The 21,058-nt window shown below is 48.0% G+C and overlaps 1 protein-coding gene across 1 annotated transcript; it reads right to left on the bottom strand.

Annotated features, from left to right (window-relative positions):
- Positions 1-520: 520 nt before the first annotated feature.
- On the bottom strand, positions 521-19,222 carry LOC128750708 (neurexophilin-1). The gene is made up of 2 exons (XM_053851148.1): positions 18,859-19,222; positions 521-4,360 (listed from the first exon to the last, which is right to left on the bottom strand). The coding sequence occupies exons 1-2, from the start codon at positions 18,913-18,915 to the stop codon at positions 3,593-3,595; spliced, it is 825 nt and encodes a 274-aa protein (XP_053707123.1). The 5' UTR covers positions 18,916-19,222; the 3' UTR covers positions 521-3,592.
- Between the last annotated feature and the right edge of the window lie 1,836 nt (positions 19,223-21,058).

Below are 21,058 nucleotides of genomic sequence, written 5' to 3'. Positions count from 1 at the left end.
CTAATGATCATTATTTGATTATTTTATTTATTTTATTTATATATAAAATTTTAATAAAAATTCATCCTTATGTATTTACTGTTAGTGACTTGCAAACTATTCCTTTTTTATAGATATAGTTTGTGACAAAGTATGTGACGTATTAATGTGCTAAAGATCATTTTTCATAAGCATTTTCAATCAACATTATTGTCTGAATTTAATGAAATCTATATATTATGTATTTAGATTTATTGTATGGGACATAATTGACTTTTCTTTTCAATTATAATGTAATTGAGAAAATACATTTATTATCATTGTATTGAAGTAGTTTTGTTACTAACAGGAAAATAAAGATTCTTTTTCTCTTTAAAATACTTTCACTTCCCCACGAGCCTCAGGACTAGCCTCAAGTTTAAGTATAGTTTCGGGGTCAGGGAGGTCAGGTCACGAGTGGGGAGCGGATCAAACACCCCGGCACACTCACAAGCACGCAGCGACACCAGACAGGACCGCGCTGTGTTCCAAGTACTTCCTCGTACTTTATTTTCAAAACAACCACAGTCACTTGCCGTCGTGTTTTTAATCATCCACATGACACCGAGGAACGAATGAGAAGATAAAACCTCCACTGCATGACCCCACATTTAGATACAGCTTTATTCAGGTCTTTAAATATTCATCTATATATGTGTGTTTATAATTCTCTTTTATTACTCTGCAGATGTCCACAAATGTCCGTCGTAAGGCCGCTGCTCTCGTCCACAACAAGTCCTTCCATCTGAAGGTGGAGTCTCTGAAAGTATTGCTGTAAGTCGGAGCGGATTGTTGAGGATGGCGGGGGCTTCATCCAGCCTGCAATCCCAATATTGGTTTCTGCTGAGGCTTCTCTCAGGACGCCCTGCAGGATGGCAGGAGAGAGCGTTGAGGGAAGAGTATCGAGGTTACTGGGGCATGTCTGTGTCGAGCCGGCGCCTCTAACAATCCTTATGTAAGACGGGAGATTCCTCAACTGCGCGTTCGTCTGACGGCAGATAAGAGAGAGAGGATGCTGAGCAGTGGGGCAGGAGGGTTCAAGAGGAGGCCGCGGGGTCGGGTGACAGGCGCCAGGACCAGATGACACCTTCCTTTGATGTTGGGAAGAGAGTCCAGGCGTCGCTGTCCAGTTGATCTGATGTTTCAAATGGAGCTCTCTTTTTGAAAGTGGCTTTTGTGTGATCAGTTAGATGAAACCTGATTCATTTTCGGGCTATTATTTGATTTTCTGTGATCTTCAGTGGAGCATTTTAGCTTGGACTCTTTCTTTTGAATGACCACTCATTAACGTAGATCCGTTTGTCCTTCCTCATAAAATAAACAGATGGGCACTCATCATCCAACCAAAGGTTCCTCAAAGGCAAAGCATTGGAAGAAGGGACGTTATCGAGATGTTCTCTTCACTCCAGGTAGAGTTGACGCTTGACGCTCCAGGTGTGTCGTACTTGCTCCGCCCCCTAACAGGCTCAAGGTTAAAATAGTAGTTACCTCTAACTCTAGTTCTGTGAGGACTGGCTCGAGGCTCAAGGATTTTCAACCGTACCAGAACAACAACTCCTGATTCAGCAGGGTGAGATGGTGCTTCGCAAATCGAGCTGAGCCAGAAGGCAAACTCTACGTTTAAGATGAAAATACTGGATGTAACTTGAGTGCTATGAGAATGGCTGGTGATTGGTTTGAGGGTTCACTTCTTACTTATATCATCACGATAGTTTTTGAAGTCCGGAAAACCCTCTCGCCCACGTGTCCCCTGATGTAGGCTGCAAAAGCAACTCTGATCACTCTGATTTGGTCTCAAAGGAGAAGCCCAGATCAATACAACAGTCGCCTTTGCACGATCATAGAAAGGTTTGAAACAGCCCCCACGCTTTCCTCGCATTATTAAAACGCCCAGGCGACATTTGTGTCCAACGAAGCAGCTCGGAGTCAAACAAGAGCCCAGAGAAGGCATTTCTCAGCCGAGGCGAAACAGAGTGTTTCATATAACCCGCTCACACCTTGTTAATCGGCACCCCTCTCCCCTGAGGGGGCGCAGGGGTTGAGACGGCCTCATTGCGGCTCAGAAAATCCATAACTGTGGTATCGCAGCGCATCGAGCGGCTTCTCCTGCTGGCGCCCGTTCACACCTGTCCTGCCACTGTTCCCTCCGTAATGAACCGAAGAGTCACGGCGACCTCGCAGGCACAATAACCTCTCGGCTGCGAGAGCGCTATTGTCCGCTTCCTCTCCCGCTTTTGTTTGGCAACACGACACGAGCCGCCCGGCGGTCATTTATCTTAATGAGAGCAGTTAGCCGGGGACGGCACGGCGACATCACGCCGTCACGTTCTTTTGTGACCGCTGATGAGACTTTTTTATTTTGTGTTCCTAATTTGTTTTAAAGATTCAACGTAATTATCATGATAATATTTTCATTTCTTCCGGATGGTGGGAGTGGAGAACGGCGAGTTTTTCGGTCGAGAGAGAGCGAAGTCAAAGTTATCAAGGCGTGAAATCAAGAATCCTGACGGCAACAAAATGTAATCTTTTTCATGCAGAGGGGACAAAAGAAGGGGCCGCGTTCTCCACGTCTCCTTCTCCACTTTAATTAAAAGAGCTCACCGACTGGCGCCCCCCGCTCCTCCCTGACTTCTTTCTTCAGAGCTAAATTCTATCTGCATGCAGAATCTTCGTACTTCTCTTCGGCAGCAAACTTGACTTGAGCTTTTTAATAAATCCATTTCTCCGTCTTTGTCCAGGTGAAGCTGGAGCACAACAACTTTGGATGAGATAACCACTGCGGCCGCTTGAGATTTCAGCGTTTTCGAGGGGAGCGTTAAAAAGATTTTTCCCCCGGATACGACCTTCCAGGGCTCAAGGTACGCGTCGTCAAACCTGCAACCTGGTTTTTATGCCACTGCTGATATGAACTGACTCATTTTCCAATTTGACTTTTGATTCTTGGAATATGCTCGAGATGTGTTCCAGTTGTAGGACTCAAATTCACAACTGCGTTTGTGCGACTCATAAAAGGGATTTGAGTCTTTCGTTTTAGCAGTCTGGGGCTGTTCAGTGCTCGAGTCAGGGCTTGGTCTACCCACTGCCTGCCATGGTGGATTCTGCCGTTCAGTTTTGTTGTTTTGATGGTGGAATGTAAATGAGGAGCTTCAGGACTGTGGAGTTTTGGGAGAGGCGGATCGGTGCATCACCTTCAGACAGTCTATCAAAAGAGCTGAGCCAAGAGACACAACTTTCTGCTGGAACCTGGAGTCACCAGCTTTGCAGTGACTGAAAGAGAGAAGAATTTCCTCTGCCTGGACTCTCCTCAATATTAGAGCTCCGTCATCCAGGAGACTCAGAATAGAACCACCAGCCCTGTGAGGTGCAAACTGTGTTGGTAAAACAGGCTCTACATAGAAGTTGAGTTAGCTAGCCATGCTAACGCGCTGACGGATTGGCTAATTGGATAATGGCGTCGCTTGTTTTTTTGTGTATCGATGTTGTTCGGCGACGGAGAGGTGCTCTGCCTGACGTCATGAGACTTCCCGAGGCCCCAGTTTTCCTCTCACACTCCTCCTCCCACCCGGCGGGTACTCTAGCCCGACGGCAGGTACGGCATTTCGTTGTGGTAGTTGTAGTCCGGGCAAACCTTCTGGACTAAGCGATAGTCTGTGCTGTAGAAGGAAATGTAAATGCAGATGACTTTGAACGGCTTGGAGCAAATCCAAGACACGTGACTCTGGATCTGCTCCTGGAAGCAGGTCTTGGACGGGTCGTAGTTGCAAAGCGAGGTTCGTTTGCTCCGGTCCACCTTCTCGTAGTCCACTCGACAGTTGAAGATCTTGGAGTCCTTTGGGTAGACCACGCTCTGGCGCTCCAGGTCAAACTCCACCGCCTTGACCGGCGGCACCAGGCTGACGGAGATGTTGCCCTGGCCCGTGGAGTTGTGCCGGAAGTAGACGCTGAACGTGCCGTTCCCATGGTCCACGATCTTGCCGGTGATCAGCAGGTTCAGCCGCACCGTTTTGATGTTAGAATAAAAATCTCCCCAGCCGAACATCTTCTTGAACTTGCCGGTCTTGACGATGGGCCGCCTTTTGACCCTGGAACTGGAGGAGTCTGGCTTGAGCAGGTCGCTGCCCAGCATCTCCCAGAACTCCTGTTTGGAAAACTCCTGCTTGGAAAAGGGCCCCGGGGAGCGGTAGGGCAGCTCCAGAGAGGTGGCGTTTGGCGCTCTGCTTTTGCTGTGGAACATCCAGCGGCTCAAGGGGGACAGAGGCGCCTGTCCGCCCAGGACCCCGACAGTCTTGGAGGAGTCGTCAGAGGAGCTTTTGGACGAGCCATCTTCTTGTCCCAGTGCCACCTGAAAGCAAACAGAAACAAGTTTTTATGGTTGAGTCGATAGTTCATTTGCTCTTCACACCTGCAGTGGGTGCCGCACTGACGTTTCATCAATGATATCTACAGTTGCAGGTGTTATTGCATTCTTTTGTTTACTCCTCCCGCGAGCGCTCATTTACGTTCTGGGAGAACTTCTCCGACCGCTCTTTCCCAGCCGCTAGCAAAGCTGGAGGGATCAAAGAGCGTGTCCCAACACCAAAACTAAATTAAAACTCTGATACGCCCGCGGTGCCTGACTATTAGATCAATATTTGGGAGCCAAACCAATTTTCTTCAAAAGGCTTTTATCCTGTTAAACACATAAATCAACATTTTCCAAGAAGGGAACTTCAAAGTGGGCCAAGGCAGGCGCTGTGTTTCACTCTCGCAGCTTTCCCTGAACGAGAATTGTGACCATTATTTTCCACAATAAAAGCCATTTTTAATGAAGCAGAAGGCAGGCCTGCGTGAAGTGCAGCCGGGGGTCCACATGTGGCCCCTCCCCCCTCTCCATTTTCTGTCTATTGTCCCACCGTGGATGAAATCTTTCATGATATCCTTTCATTTCAACTGCAGTTCTTGAACAACACGAGGAGCCCCAGGAGACATTCACTTGACTGAGCTACAGGGCGACTTCATGATGATCGGTCTAAGGTCCACTGGGCCTTTACTCAAGCTCACTTCGCCCCAGTGCCTCCAGATGGGTTCGTGACCACCATTTTGAAACATTATAAGGAAACTTGGAATGGAATACAGCCAATCAAGAAGCAGCAGTGAAACAAGGAAGAGTTTTGACGTTTATTGAATCGGGGACTATGGAAATGCTAGTTCTTAATGGTGAGAAGTGAATCTGCAGCTGTCCTCATGCGGTCCGTCTCTTCATATCCAGAGTGCACGTCTTGAGTTCCGCGAGCAACGGACTTCCATTATTATGATGTTTCTTGCCTTGTTCACGTCCACCTCCATCTCCATGATGCGTTGCATGTTATCCGCTTGTTCTCCACTTAGTTGTAATGTGTTCACAATCACGAGATTTTGTCTTTAAAAGGAGACCATTTTTCGGAAGATATGGCGGAACTTATTTAAGGCGCGCCATGCTACTTTATATCTCCCGAAAACCTTGTTCAACAGTGAAGGCTGACTTCGGTGCCAATATTGGACGTAAAAGTCCATTTACAAGTGCCAACATATTTGGCCATTGGAGTGAGAGTGGGTTGGCCTTTCGATCCTCTCACTACGTTGACGTTACGCTCACTTCGATTGTGAGGATAAGTTCATCATATTAAGCTAGCGATCCGACTGTTGCCGTGAAATGTGGCCCTTGAACCCGAACCTGTATGAAAAGTAAGACGATGTTGTACGTTATCGGAATGGCGTTTCAATGACGTACGAGGAGTTCGCCATCCCTGGTCCAGATGGGAAACTGGGCAAGACAACGATGAGAGTTGGGCCATAACTCGGGTGAAAGTTAGAGCAGCGTTGTTCCTGTCAGGATGAACGTGTGAACACTAGTGAGCTGCAGGAATAAAGTGCGAGGGCCAATTAGGTGACTTAATGAGAGCCGGGGCGTGCAGGCACTCACACACTCGTGAGGCCAACGCCGCCGAAAGGGTGAGGAGGAGAGATAAGCCGGTAACGCTTGGCTCAGCAGAAGCTGTGCAGAGACTGTGAACAGATAATTATTCAGCAGTAATGATCAATTAACAGGTAACTTCTGTTTAATGTTCCGAGGAAACAGTCTTTTCTGAAATACTGTTTCACTGAAAACAACCAGCAAAAGCCTGCGAGGACGTCCCCACTTCCTGGACGGAGTCGGACTGGACTTGTCTGAATTCCAACCCAGTCAGCAGGGTCAACTTTCAGTCCAGAATATTTCCTTTCTTAGCAGGTTGGATCGCATTTCCACTGCCTGGCGATGGTTCCTGCTGATGTGCTTTGTCAATGTAACACCTGCCTTTTCTTTTTTTTTTTGGCCCAAACGTCCAGAGGGGGCGCCCTCGGTCTCTCACAGCTTCACTTTCAGATCCAAACGTACATCCCAGGCTGGAAAATTCAAGAGCCAACTTTCTGAAAATAATTTTCGGATCACACATCTCGACAAAGCTGCACCCAAAATCTGATATATTCCCAACATTTACAAATGTACACATTTACATTGACAAAAAAAGCCCCCACAAACGTGACTGGTGAGACAAAAACATGATATATTTTCTCAATATTTAAATATATTTCATAAACATTGTGATTTGAATTAGTGGCAGGACTCAGCGAGTCATTTCAGTGATTGACTTCCGTTGTTTTTCCTTCAGTTGAAGAGATGGAAATGCTAAGTTATAAAAGTGACAGAGTTAATTTGTGTCTTTGTCTCACACTGTTCCTCCTCCGAAGCGCCACAATGTTCTACCTTAAATGTCACAGCGCCTCTGTAAATGCCACACCGCTATAATAAAGACGAGTATTAAAAGCACATTCACGCCTGCGACTGCAGATATTGTGAAGATGAGAGAGCAGTTAATTTCTGTTGTTAAGATGCCGCTGGACACAGAAGTCTGCTCTCCTTGATAGCGCTGAAGAACCCCCGCGGCGAGCTACAGAAGGAACCCTCAGGGGTTCTTCAGAAAAACACCACTCGGCTTCCAGAAGCAGCTCTGTGCTTTTTAAGATCCCCATCGGTTGTTTAAGAAGCAGCCAAATGCTCCTATCTGAGGCCGACATATTGCGGCGGCCATGTTTGTCCGTCTCGTGCCGGGTTCTGCTGAAAGCACAGGAAGTCTGAGTAAGTCTGTCGCGATAACGCCTGTTTGGCCTGTTGTACGATAAACAGAACGACAGAAAGCTTTCGGCAGAATTGGAACGTTTGCACAGATAGTTCAAGGAGCATGTCTGATGGAACACGGACCGCGGTCACGACGCCACTGCTACAAAGCCACTCAAAATAACGCCATATTGCGATCACGCCGGACAAAACAAACCCTTCCAAAATGACTTTGTCTGACCAGAAAAAAAGCGTAAAACATAATCTTACAGGGAAAACAATAGGAGAGTGATGTAGCATGTCGCGTTTAAAATTTTATTCTGAACAGTTTATCCCTCACAAGTCATTCTTATCCTGTGCACTGCTAACATGTTGCTAACCGTTACAGTGGCTTGGCACGAGCTTTCCACTCATACCTTTTCACTATACCTCAAGTTTTTATTTAAAATCTACTATCTGGTGGGAAATGTAATACTTTTTAATACTTTTTAAAAGTCATTTATGACGTTTTATAAAAGTCATTTATGACTATGACGTGGTGTTTCTTGTGTAAAGTATTTCTTTTGCGTTCAGAAGCGCATTATTGTTGATATTTTCGCGCTGTGCATAAATGCTCAAAATGACTAACTGTTGAGTTGAGTGTTGTAATGTGTAGGTGTGTTTTCAAGTGCAGGGTTTCTGCTACCTATTAGCCGTCGTGGCGCAGTGCCACGGCTTAAATGTTAGCCGCAACACCTTCAGATAAAAAAAGCATCTTTTAACAGATGAAATGCTACGTGATCAAACGTGTTAAGACAAAGTGGAAACATTCTTGCATTTAAATTGTTATTCTTCGTCTCTGTGCTGCTAACATGTTAGCTTAGTGCTAGTTTTCTTCTCATACCTTTACACAATGGCTTCATAGAAAACAATCCACAATCCTGGGGGGGAACTTATAACAAAGTCACATTATTTTTTTACTTTTGCTGTTTCTGTTCACAGTCAATAATAAAATAAAAACAAAAACAAACTTTTTTTTATGGCTATTTATGGTAACATTTATGAAAAACAACCAGTGGGTCCTACGTGGTGGGATTAGAATAAATGAGTGAAAATATAAATCATGAAAATGCAACAGTCTGACTCCTTCGTGACGTTTTTCAGCAGTTCCCATGAAGTATCTACAGGGGGCGCCAGACATCCTTCAACATCTCAGAGTCCAGTGGCGAGTGGCGGATTCATCTCCATCCAGAATGTGGTGAAGTGCGCTCATCTGCATGGGTTTGAATGGCTCCTGGTCCGCGCTCGCTGAGGTCACTTCATAAATGGAGTGGTGGGCACTGAGCAAATGTCTCGCCGCTCTGCCTTTAACTGGGGAAGTATATGAGCTGTGAGATTCAGCACACTTGTGCCGTGTCAGCGTGTTTGTTTTTTTACTGCCGTCTTCTGCTGCTACAGTTGGAGAGCTCTGGTTTTGCCTTTATGTATTTCTTTCACTCCTGCTGAGAGAGTGCAGGAGGAGGAGGGGAGGGGGAGGGGCTCCTGTCGTACGTCAGGTGTAATAAGAGGCGGCCGCGGCGGACAGTTGGCGGCCACCAGCTCCAGATTTCAGATAATTGTGAGTCATTCAGCGGGGAGAACGGCGGCCACGGGGCCGCGTCCCAGCGGGAGTGAAGGGAGAAACGGAGAGCGGTGGCCGGCACTCCAGGCTGCCTGTTACTGTGACAGATGCACAGCTCTGAGCCGAGTCTCCGGCGAGCGGGAAACTCTCCGCGGACCCACCACTGTGATTCATGGACTGCTGAATCACTTCACACCCATTTAGAGTTGTGTGTCATTTCATTTAGGATTCACTGCTTTGAGTCACTACTGTGTGTCAAGACTCACTGGTGTTTGGCGACTCGGCTCTTGCGTTGGCTTGTGTTTATAGATTGCTTATTGATTCTGTTGTTTTCAGCCTTCAAGGCGGCGCTGTTGCCAGCGCCTCATATTTAATTGTGTGTTAAACGGGTCGATGGAGAGAGGGAGAGTCTGGTAGAGGGAGACTCGGCAACTCACTTGGCCCGAGAAGATGAAGCGTCTCTCCCGTGCGCTCGCTTCACTCAGCGGCCCACGGATATTGTGAAGGCGAGCAGAATCAGAATCAGCGGAAGCTAAGTGAAAGGGTTCAGAAGAGTGATCCGATCGATTCCCGACTCCTTCAGCGTGTCCATGTGCCTTTCAACAAGTCATTAGCTGCTGATGAGCGAATGTTGTCGACGGTGTGTGTTGGAACAGCGGTCACCCCCCAGCCCTCACTTCAGAACCAGACCCAGCCATCTCAGAACTTGGAGCGGTGTTGGAACCTGTTTCAGTCACGACATTTGTCTGCTTTACACCAGTTTCCTTGTTTGTCTTTTGCTGCTGTTGTGTCTCGTCGTGCGTGGTTGTGTTGGAGGAACTGGCTCGGACCCTTCACTTCCTGGTGTTTGATCCAGAATTGTCATGTGATCGATGGGCGCCCGAGTGCGCCGCTGCGCTGACATGCTCAATAAGCACTTCCCGCTCGCCGTGAAGCCTCCATCTCTCATATGACATCAATGTTTGATGAAGGAGCGGCAGCTCACGTTGCTCCAGAGCTCCTCCAGAGCTAATATGCTCACAGCGGGGGACTTTGTGTAGCATGATTAAAGTGCAAAAGTGGCCGACGCCTGAAAACTAATTATTCTTTGAATCCAGGGAGAGGTGGGGGTGCGAGGGAGGGGGGGGCTCTTTGACTCTAATGAATAATTTACTCTGCCAGGTCACCGGAGCTCAGTCCTGCGTTAAGGAGAATAAACTCTCGCCGCACTTCTTCAGGAGCGATCGACCGGGTTCAGGAGGGCCGCCCCTCCTCGGGCCCCGGCTCGCCGGCGGCTCCAGAATTGGCTATCACATTTTTACATTATGAGATATCGACGAGTCGGCGAGTGAGGACGGCGGAGGCGGCGCAGGGTTGGGATCAGGGGGTCCGGTGGGTCACCGATCTTTAGAGGCTTCGCTCCGCTTTCATTCAGTCAGGGCTTGGCGACAAGGTCTCTGGGAGTCCAGTCCAGTCAGTCGCAGTTTAGCGAGGGTTTCGTCGCGTGCGGTCGAGCGTTAAACTGAGCTCCTTTGTTATTCAAATTTATTTTGGAGTTGATTTTTGTGATAAGAAATATAATTTCAAGTCACAGTTTGTGAGTGTGTTGCACTGAATGTTTTGTAAATTGTTGGCGTGTCTAATGTTTGCTGTTTGTTGAGGCATCTGGCGTTGTGTTTAGTCATTTGCAGTTGCGTGAGTAAGTTAGTAATGTGACGAAGTCCGCCTCCAGTCTTGATGTCTGAGATGGTTGTGTCCATGTGTTGACGGCTCTGCTGCATGAGTTTGCGTTTCAGTGTTAGCAGCCAGTTGTGTTGCCTTGTTGCGTTGCCTGGAACAGAGTGAGGTTGTGAGTCTCTGCGAGGCTGCGACGCGGCTCAAGACGGAGGAAGTTAGAATTCATGTTCTTCACAACAACACAGTGGAGGACGCAGCACAGACGCCTGCTCGACAGTTGACACACAAGGAGGCGCCGCAGCGAGTGTCAATAACACATGATCTGGTGATGACTTATGTGTGACCTCTCGAGGACACAAACTCCTGCTCTGATGACAAACAGGATGAAAAGTTTGGACAAAACAGACTCACAAACATCACAGCACCTGAGCAGCAGCAGCAGCAGCAGCAGCAGCAGCAGCAAGAAAGTAAACACCTGACAAGTGAAGCCTTTTCAAGGAAAATACAATTTTTTAAATTGTATTTGTATTTTTTTCCCATGCTAAACATACCATAATATTTCAAAATAAGAACAAATTATTATTTTTCTGGAATATTTTTACAACATACAAGTATTCAAAGAAAACCACTGTATTTTTTATCATTATTATATTTAAAAAATCAACATAATTGCAAATATGAATAAAAAACAACATGAGAAATATTTTAACTGTAATTATTATACATGAAATAAACAGAACATGCTGAACAAAATATTCAAATAAAAATATTAAAACATTAACATTAAACAGACTAAACAAAAGAAATAAAACTGATCAGAAAATTCAGCTGAAAATGATAATAGAAATTAAGAAGGAGAAAATGAGATTGAGAAACGATGCTGATCCACAGCAGCGTCTGCTTTACTCAAGAAAGAATCGCCACGTGACAGTGTCACGGCTTCGGTAAAAGTCGGCTGCTGAGAACAATGGCTTCAGACTTGCTTGCGAGGGCCGGCTCAAGCCAATCAAAATTCAAATATCGGCGCAGCGGCTCGGAAAACTAATCTTCCTGGGTAATTCTTTAACTGCTGTTTTCCATTTACAAAATATATTTTCGCTCTCTTCATTTAGGCAGAGGAGGAAGTGGAGCGTGGCTGGTCTGATGGTTTGACTCACGACGGGAGATTTGAATAAATCAATCATTTCGGGGACTCACCCGGATCGGCCCGCCCCCATCTGGCCTCTCTAGGCAATGGATGTGGCCTCGTGTTTTACGGGCGAGGAGAGGGACACGCCATGTTCTGGACTGGGACCAGGAAGTGGAATTGAAAGGATCTCCACCAAAGCCAGAGGTGGGTCCATCCCCTTGCTTCCCGCACAGTCAGGGCCTCCGGGTCACAAACAACACTCGGGAACCAGAACGGTGGTGTAATTTACTTGTTCCCGGTATCTAGATGTCCAGTCCTCCACGTCTCCTGAGCACTGCCCTTCCCCCGGTAACCTTCAGAGGCAACCAAAGGCACCTTGACTCCTCCAACCCCTTGCACCAAGAACCCCTACACTCCTTGGCATAGTTCCTATGTCTTAGCCTGGCCTTTGACCAACTGGTCCTGGAGACCAGTGTGAAAGCGGAAGACGTGGTCCCCCAGGCTACTTCGACCTTGGCCACTGCTCAGAATCCCACCATCGAAACACCCATCTCTTGACCTGTCTTCACAGCCCGGGCTCTCTGAGGTGGACCTCTCAATTCGTCTTTGACTACCTTCAAATGCACCTCTGGAATGAGGCACGCTACAAGGAGGTGCACCTGACTGACAGCATGCTTCCCACCTAGAAACACAAGGACTTCCTTCAGATCTTTGCAACCCTTCCAGCCGTAGACCTCCAGGCCTGGGTGACACCACAGTCCTTGACCTTGGTCCACAGTGCTAATGGGGCTTCCAAGGGGATTTAAGGATCACGGACATCAAGTCAACCAATTCGAAAATTCAGACAAGTGTGAAGCCCTTCTAAACTGAGTCAAACACCGGCGCCATCTTGTGATGTGACCGGAGGTTCCAACTCTGTAAACAAGCATGGCTGAGTCCACGGATGCAGAGGAGGCCATGAGCAATATGTATCTATCAGTGGTTTTGGAGGATGAAGAGCAGGTTCTTGTAAACACATTTTTATTCAAACCACGTCGTTCTGGAAGCGGCGACTCGCGCTTGTCACAGGATTAAGGATGTTGGTGACTCCTTAAGACTCTCGCTATCAAGTACACCCCCCACAGTGCCACCTGTACGATGGCCAAGAATCGGGAAACCCAGATTCACTGAGGCTTCCTTGGTAGACCAGGAGTCACCTGCTCTTATTCAGTGGAGCATTCTGGGAGCACGGTCCTCTGTGTACTGCGAGGATAACTGCCTCAGTGGAATGAGGTGTTGGTTCTTTCCGCCTGTGTGGAGTAAAAAGTGTGGAACTTAGTTTTGGAGATTCTGACAAAAGCCCCTACTGACATGGCCAAGTTACATCTGTAACAATGTCTGTTATGTTTCTTCTCCCAGTTTTAAGTTATTCCTTCATGTGAACTGCATCTTGATCTGCATCTCCAGGGAATTCCACCCACACCATCCACTCAAGGCTGCCAGTGATTTCTCTCTAAGCTGCGCACTGTAATCCACCTTTCACTGCTCAGCCCCAGCTGATGATTCCTTCCAAGGTTTTTCTCTGTTTCACCTGCAGACTGCGCCGCTCATTTGCACTGGACAGCGCTTTCCGGACGGCTTCTGTGTGAAGGACTGTCAACCTGTCGGGAGAGCTGGGCTTCTGCCTGCCTCTCTGAGGGGCAGGAGAAGGACTGAAGACGAGGGGGGATGTTCCCCGAGGTCCCCCGGAGGTCAGTCTGGGGAGAGTAATAAATGTCATTTCCTGGACTCAACAGCGGGGAGTGCTGTGGGTCACGGTCTGAACCCTGATTCTTACTTCAGCAGCAGTGGTTTGGAGTGTCAAGTCTGTTTGATGCCCCTGTGCTTGCCTGGGCTTCTTGATGGCACTCTGATTTGGTCTCCCTCCTCTTCTCTATGTAGCTGGGAGAGACTTTAAGACCCATGAATCACGAGCGACTCCCTCTGATCTTGCTCGACTTGCTTTGATGCTGGTATTGGATCGCAGCAGAAAGTGTTGGTGTAGCGTGTTGGGGGGCGAGAGGCGGTGGACACCCTGGACAGGTTGAAGCTCTGCATGTTTTTCAATTCTGGGAGGAAACCTGAGTGTCACAAGAATCAGTCGCCGCTCAGAACAAAATTCGTCTGAACCTCAATAAAGGATGGCATTGCATTCCTCCGCTGCCAAGGCGTGAAACTGTAAGAAGTAGCCGGCGCGGCGGCGGCGCTCAGGGCCACCGAGAGGCAAACCTTGGTCTCCAGAAAATTCTTCAGCAGCAGAGGAGCTGCGGCCTCAACGTGACCACATAACTCCCCCTCCCGCTGTCTCCCTCTCCGGCTTCATCCTTTTCATCTCGCCGCTAAGTGAGCGGTAAATGTGTTCACATTTTGCTTTAAAATCCAATCAATGCCGTTTTGTAAGGAAAGGAGCAGTCGCAGTTCAGTGCCGCGCCATCGAGTGCTCATTGTGACTCGGACTCTCATCGAGTTCCACTGTCATGTAACAGTGCCGCCGACCCATACGGCTGCTCTCTGAAGGTTAGCGAGGCCAGGGATGTGGTGAGACTTGAGAGGGTTCTGGACCGGACCGGATCCAGGTTTGTGTTGTTTATGCTTTGATTCACTTTGTACTTTGTAGCGATTGTCACGGAGGCAGCAGCTATTGTGAAGCAGCCCACCTCCTCTAGTGCGATCACCTCTGCTAAGGAGCTAATGTTTCCAATGTTTGTCTGTCTATAAAATGGATTCAGTAATATACCAAATTCATTCAAATTGAAAAAATGTGGCTTCTTGTGGCAAATATTCTTAGACCATGAAACTGCGATTCATTGAGATTAATTCATCACAAATTCTCCAAATAACTAGGAATTTTTTTTTTATCGAATCCCACCCCTAAAAATATATATATATATATATATATATATATATATATATATATATATACATACATATATATATCCTATAACCACCATACGTCCTGGTGGTCCAGGGTTCAAATCCCGGCTCGGGAATTTTAGTTCTTTAAAGGATTCTTTATTGGTGGAAGGTTGCGCACTCTGAGTATTTGTCTATGATGATGATTCATTCATTCCGTGTTTAATGCCACTACACTGAAGCAGCTGAACAAGCCACCGGCTTTAGATGGTCCAATACCTCGACACCAACACATCGACACAACTTTTGCGTCCCGTACTGACTCAGAAGAGGAAGCTAGCTAGCCTGAAAATGTTCAACAACTTTTTAAATATCTTGTTTTGTTTTCAGCTCAGCTACAACAACATGGCGGCTCATCCTCCACACGACATGCTGAGGTCTGAGACCTGCCAGCCTCCCTCGATGCCTCAGATGCTAAAGCTAGCGCAGCGTGTTCCAGGATGCATCGTCCTGGTGCCAGAGGTAATTTGCTAGTGTGTGTGTGTGTGTGTGTGTGTGTGTGTTTTGATTCAACACACGAGTGTGTTTGTCAGCAGCGTGACCAAGCTGTCTAGCTAACGCTAGGCAGTTGCTAACCATCCGGCTTCTCTCATGATGAAACTGAGTGAGCTACATGTGGCTCAGCGAAACACACACCGTGAGTTTAAAGCTGCTCGGCGGCTTTAACCACAAGTATCCAACCTTATCTGCCTCCTGAAGCAAGCGAGGGGTGCAGAGCGCTCACAGAGCCTTGAAGTCAGCGAGGACACGAGCGACCAGCAGGCTGCTCCCAGCCGACCTGACTGTCAGGGCCGCGTCCCTCGCTCCCACCACAACAGTGGCACCTTGTGTTCGGAGCCAGAAGGAGGAGGGAAAAATCATCCCCGGGAGAGTTTTGATTTCGGAGAATTGCAGAGCTATTACGACAGAAAATCTTAATGCGGCGTGGGATTACGCATTTGTTAATCACTGCTCTGCTTTTAAAAGTTACTTAATTTAATAATGGCTGCATAATTCATCAACGTCACGGGACTAATGAATCAGCCGAGCCTCCCTGCTGAGGGGTGTCGAGCTCAGGAGGGGGGAGGGGGGAGGGGGGGGCAGCACAATTAATTTCATGATGGTTTCCTTCAGACCTGGGGGGCGAGTGTCGCCCCGCAGCTCACAAGACACCGGGGCGGGAGCGGTGCGGCGCGTCGTGGCACGGCGGCGCGGCCCATTAGCCCGCGTCCTTGCGTGGCACGGCACCGCGGATGAAGAAGAAGAGCCTCCTCGCAGCGTGTGGTCGGGTCCGCGGGTGCGACTTCAGATTAGGGAGCATCAACACTGACGGCTTCTGTCAACAAAGCAGCGTTCGGGAACATTACGCTCACATTTAAAGCTCATTTGCAGCGTCATCCAGACAACAAACACAATCAGCTCGGAGCTCGCGTTCGGCTGCAAGAGACCGTCTATGTGGTGCGAGAAACCGAGGCTTCACCGGGAGGTGAGGTGCTCAGCTGTCATGGCAGCTCCTCAGGCAGTCACTCTCTCTGCTCCTCTGATGCCACAGCCGTCTCCTCCACCCTGCCTTCACTCTCTTCTTCACCTCTGTCCATCTCTCTCATGATTCATGGGTTTATCATGACGTTTTAGCTGGAAGAAGAAGCCTACCTACATTCTAGTCACGACCAAGAAAATGTTTTTAAAAATGAATTACAATTAGAATGCTTGGGCAAAATCCCATAAAACTACAAATACAAAGATATTGAAAAAATAAGCAGAGTTATTTCAGTTTTTTTGTACCCATTATTGTTATTATTATAAATACGACTATTATTATTAAATACAAAAATGCAGGCTCAAATGGGCAAAGCTTTGAGGGTCATAAAATAATTTTATGATTTAAAATAACAGTTAAGTTAAAATTCTGTAGAGAAATGAAAACAATAAACATCAATAAAAATCGTACGAAGTGAAAATAACTGTGATAGTCAAAAGTGCTTCCTCTGCGCAGGAATGCACCCGAGGATGGAGCGGTCATGTGACGGGGACCAAACTTTCGACCCTGTCGTGGGGTACGTGGGCGCTGAGAGCAGCGCCAGCCGAGCGCCATCATAAAAACAGAAGCAGCCTCACAGGGCGGGAAGCACAATCGCAGACATCAAACATGCTCTCAATCTCTCCTCCACGTTGCCTCCTCATCTCCTGGGCCGCGTGTCAGCCCCGAGCCTCCAGGATGTTTTCCAGCTTCCTCCTGCGAGTCGGGAGACCATTCCTCATTAAAAACGCTGCTTTTTAATAAGTCGGAGAGACGCAACATGAAAGAGGAGCCGTTTGTCTGCGAGCTTCACACACTCCAAGTGCTGTCAGTCACACAGCCGGGCTTTGTTGTTCAGATCTGCTGCTACCTTCAGAGATGAGCCAGATGGTCATTAAGGGCTGTTGCCAGACGCTGCACTTCAGCAGCTGAGGTCACATGACGTGGCTGAACACAGCCAGGTGTTCCTCACCGCTCTGGCAGGAGAACACCACACATACATGCTGAGGGCTAGACGGTGGGTCTGGAGCCCAGAATGGGTTCAACATCTACGGTGGATGCCATCCTACTCCTGACACCAAGGATCCAGCTGTAAACACCAAACACTCGCCCCGCCGTGACCCGGAAAACCTCGACCCTGACTCAGCGCCACTTCTCCTGGGTCCTTCACTATACCAGTGAGACCGAACACTGTGGTCCCAAGAGACACTTCTGCCATGAACCCAAACTCCGGGGCGAGCTGGGCCAAAGGCCCTCTTTTTTTATCGCCCACTTCATGGCCGACCCAACAGTGCCCATTCAAATCTGCCCAATCAGCAGACAGCCGCCCGCCACACATCGATGACTCATCACTGAACGATTCTCTCTCTCTCGCTCAAACATGAGAACAGGAGAAACACTCCCATCGTCTGAGCTACAGCGCCCCCTACTGCCGCTGGGTCCATATCAGAGCGACAGGGAGAGGAGGAGTGGAGAGTTACGGCAGATAAATTCCTGGTTCCTTCTGTGGATGGCGCTTCACATCAGAGCATTTATCGGCCTCACTTACTTCCTTCATTAAAAACCATCCTTCAGTCTGCCACTGCTGAGTCGCTTCACAGTTTTTTAGGTTTTAAACTGTATCAGTTTTCTTCATGGTGCTATATATTATGATAAAAATGAAATGATATTGAAGGAGGTCCTGCGCGATAGATCGTTTTAATTCAACATGAATGTTCATATTTAAAGTTATTGACACATTATCGTCAGTATTTTTAAACAGGTTTTGTTGTCTTTCAAACTTTTAAAACCCAAATGATGACTGACTATGTACATATATATTATGAAATTAATTAATAAATTCTGAATTTAGGTCGTTTCTCTGTTGCCGTAGCAACTTGAGATTTGAGCTGTCATTACACAGTGGAGAAAGGTTCAAACTGTGGCCATTCGAGGCCACGTAAAAGCACCAGCAGGCCACTCCCTAGCGCCACCTAGGCAGCGCTGCGCGCACACTTCCCCGAAGACTAACGTTATAGAGTGGGGCCCAAGACCTTGCTGTCTTGCTAGGTCGATGTCCGGAGTGTGTTTTCGTGAGCGAAGTCGTCGGCTTTAAGAAGTGAAGCCACATCTGCTTGGTGTCAACACAACAGCTGGGATGGAATGTCACTCGAACCTCTTCAGGGCCCAAAATGTTTGAGGTGGAAATGAAAATCGACGCCACCTATTCTTTCTATACACTTCTCATTCAACATATTCATCAGCAAACTTTCCTGCCAATATGCCATGATTCATTGATGAGGCCGATGCCTTTTTACGTCCCATGAGTGGCTCAGTAACAACAGTGCTGTGTGTGTGTGTGGTGCGCTCCACACGCCTCCGTCGTCCCAACATCACTGTCTGGCTGCTGCTGAATAAGATCCTTCATATGAACCCTCTGTTCAAATGTGAGAGCTGCCAAACTGTGAAGCGTCCAGAGGAAAATTCAAGATGATTGTGCAACGAACAGAGGTTTGCTCGGCAGGACTCGGCAGCGGTCCTTATTTAATACAACGTAAAGAAAACATGACAGTCACGCTTTCATGCTGGGCAGGGGATTAGTGTTGCAAACATCCCAAATGAATGTTGCTCGGTAAATACAGCCGTTTTACACAGGAATTAAATGTCATTATTGATTGAACTGAATGAGACTCGCGGGATTTGCGCAATAATCGGCTGGAAAATTGGCTGCTTTTAAAGTGCTTCTCTGCGTCACAACTTTAAGGATTTAAATGGCGTTATTGTTTTTTTCTTTTTTAACTCTGTGTTCGGTCCACAACTGCTGTTAGATGAGTAGCTTTTTCAACAAAAGTTGTGTTTTTTTATTTCGTGCGTGTGAATGCACGCGGGTCGGCTCTCGAAGAAGTGAGCGGTTCGGCTGGTTCTGGACTCACCAAACACGCGGTTCCGTTGAGGAGCAGCAGGATGAAGCCGCGGTTGGGACGCATCATTCCGGCGCGTCAAACCCCCGGCGGCTCCTGCTGACCCGGCGAGGCTCGCAAGCGACTCTCTCCTCCTCAGGACCAAGCTCTCGCTCCGACTCCGGATCCCTCTCGGCTGACTCTCGGTCCCATCTCCGCCAGGAGCTGCCAATCACTTGGGGTGCGAGAAATCCATCCGCCTCAAGCGCTGCTATCATCCGTACGCAGGCGGCCGCGGGTCCCGGTTCAAGAGCGGGTGAGCCGGCCGGGCGCGTGAGGCATGTCTGGCGCCGGGGAAGATCCAGGAGCGAGGAGTCGCCGCCGCCTCCTGCCGGAGCTGAGGATGCTGAGGATGCTGAGGCGGAGGAGACGCACAGGTTTTAAGTGTGTCTCCCTCTCCGGGTGCCTCCCCCTCTCTCTCTCCCTCTCCCTCTCTCTCTCTCCCGCAGCCAGGCCCCGGCTGGAGCAGGATCCTCCGGAATCGATAGCCATGTTGCAGCCTGCACAATATGAATATGGATTCGGTCAGAAGCTGGCGCCCACGCGGGTCAAATCAGAGGGTTTAGAAAATGAAGAAAATGCTACCAACTTACAGTCCTGATCACATTTAACCAAAACTAACAACCAACCAAAGTCATGTTGAAACTTTGCTCCAGTTAGTCTTAAGGCTGGGGGACTCGCTCCCATCTGCTGGACTCTTGAGTCTCAGTCGCTCACTCACCGTCTGTCAAAGGACTCACGTAGCTGTTCCATTCACTCCGCAGATGAGTCCAGTCCACTGCAGCTCAGGTGAGAGGGACTTGCTTGGATGTGTTGGATTCGGGGACGAACACCAAGAGGGACTGACTTGGATGTTTTGGTGAGTTTCCGGGACTCATTCAGATGTGTATGACCCGATTCATTCATAGCGACTGATTCAGACATGTGCATATCAGTGAATCATGAGTCTCACCCGCTCACTGTTCAGTATTGCTGAGACTCATTTTGATGGGTAAGACTCCATTTGAAGGGACTCAGTGTTGAATGCACTTCTTGGATGAGTCCAATCCAGGGCAGTTGAAGGGGCTCAGTGACTTCACAAGTCATTTCATGGTCTGTTTACACAAGTCTAGGTCACGGACTTTCTATGACCACTGGGACTCCCTCAGGTGTGTTGGAATCCATGACTCATTTCAAAGGTTACTTGTGTCCAATCCACTGCAAAACAAAACTGTTCACGACTCAGACATGTTGGAATCTAACTTTGATTTGTGGACTCAGCTCTTTCCTGAGTCAAATCCAGGAACAGTCGCAGCGACTCGACTCACACATATTTGTGATGCTCCGCAGTCCAACAGGTGGAACCCACCATCCATTAACATCAGTCCAGTGAGTCTGAGCAACTCGAGTCACAGATGAATTCTCATGGTTTGGACTCATTGTCTCATGAGTCATGCTCTTTTTACACTCTGCGTCATACGCCCTTTGTCAGGCCGGTTGAGTCGCAGGGACTCACTCAGATGTGTTGGACTCCAACATTTGAAGAGAATGTATTGTTTTTACGTATTATTATAGTTATATTATTGGAGCAGTAGTCGTTTTTTTTTTTTTTTTTGAGGATTACTGTTGTGCTGAGAAAAAAGCATTGAATCAATGCTTTGCTCACAGCTTTAAATCAATTGCTACTATAATCTGTTTTTGTTGTTGGAACTCATGAGCTGTATTGTAGATTTTTATCTCAGTGTGCGTTGAGGAGGCGAGTGAGCTCTCGCTCAGGTGATTCATGCCGGGTCTCCAGGATGTCAGAGTTTATGAGGAGCCAGTGAGAGGACCCGGATCACATGTGGATCCCAGCGGCTCCTGCTCTCTCTCACCATTCCCACAGCCGAGCAGCTGTTTCCTCAGCAGTTTGGGCTCTGACTCCAGGAGCGACGTGAGAGCTCTTTGACTCGATCCTCGAGTCCTGGCTGGGTTCTTCCGACTTGGACCCGCTGCGGTACGACCTGAGAGTTGTAGCGTGGTGTGGGGCTCACAACTGGTGGAAGCCAAGTGAGTGACTGACTGGCGCGGGTGGATGAGACTCCGGTGACTTCTGGTTCACCAGGTTCACGCTCCTCTTTGAGTGGTGATTTGTTTGTTCCATTAAGCAGCAGGAGAGTTGACGACCTGCAGGTTAATTGGCTCAATAATCTCA

Source organism: Synchiropus splendidus, chromosome 19 (genome assembly GCF_027744825.2).
Source record: "Synchiropus splendidus isolate RoL2022-P1 chromosome 19, RoL_Sspl_1.0, whole genome shotgun sequence".
NCBI lineage: Eukaryota > Metazoa > Chordata > Actinopteri > Syngnathiformes > Callionymidae > Synchiropus > Synchiropus splendidus.
This window is presented reverse-complemented; position numbering and strand designations above follow the sequence as displayed.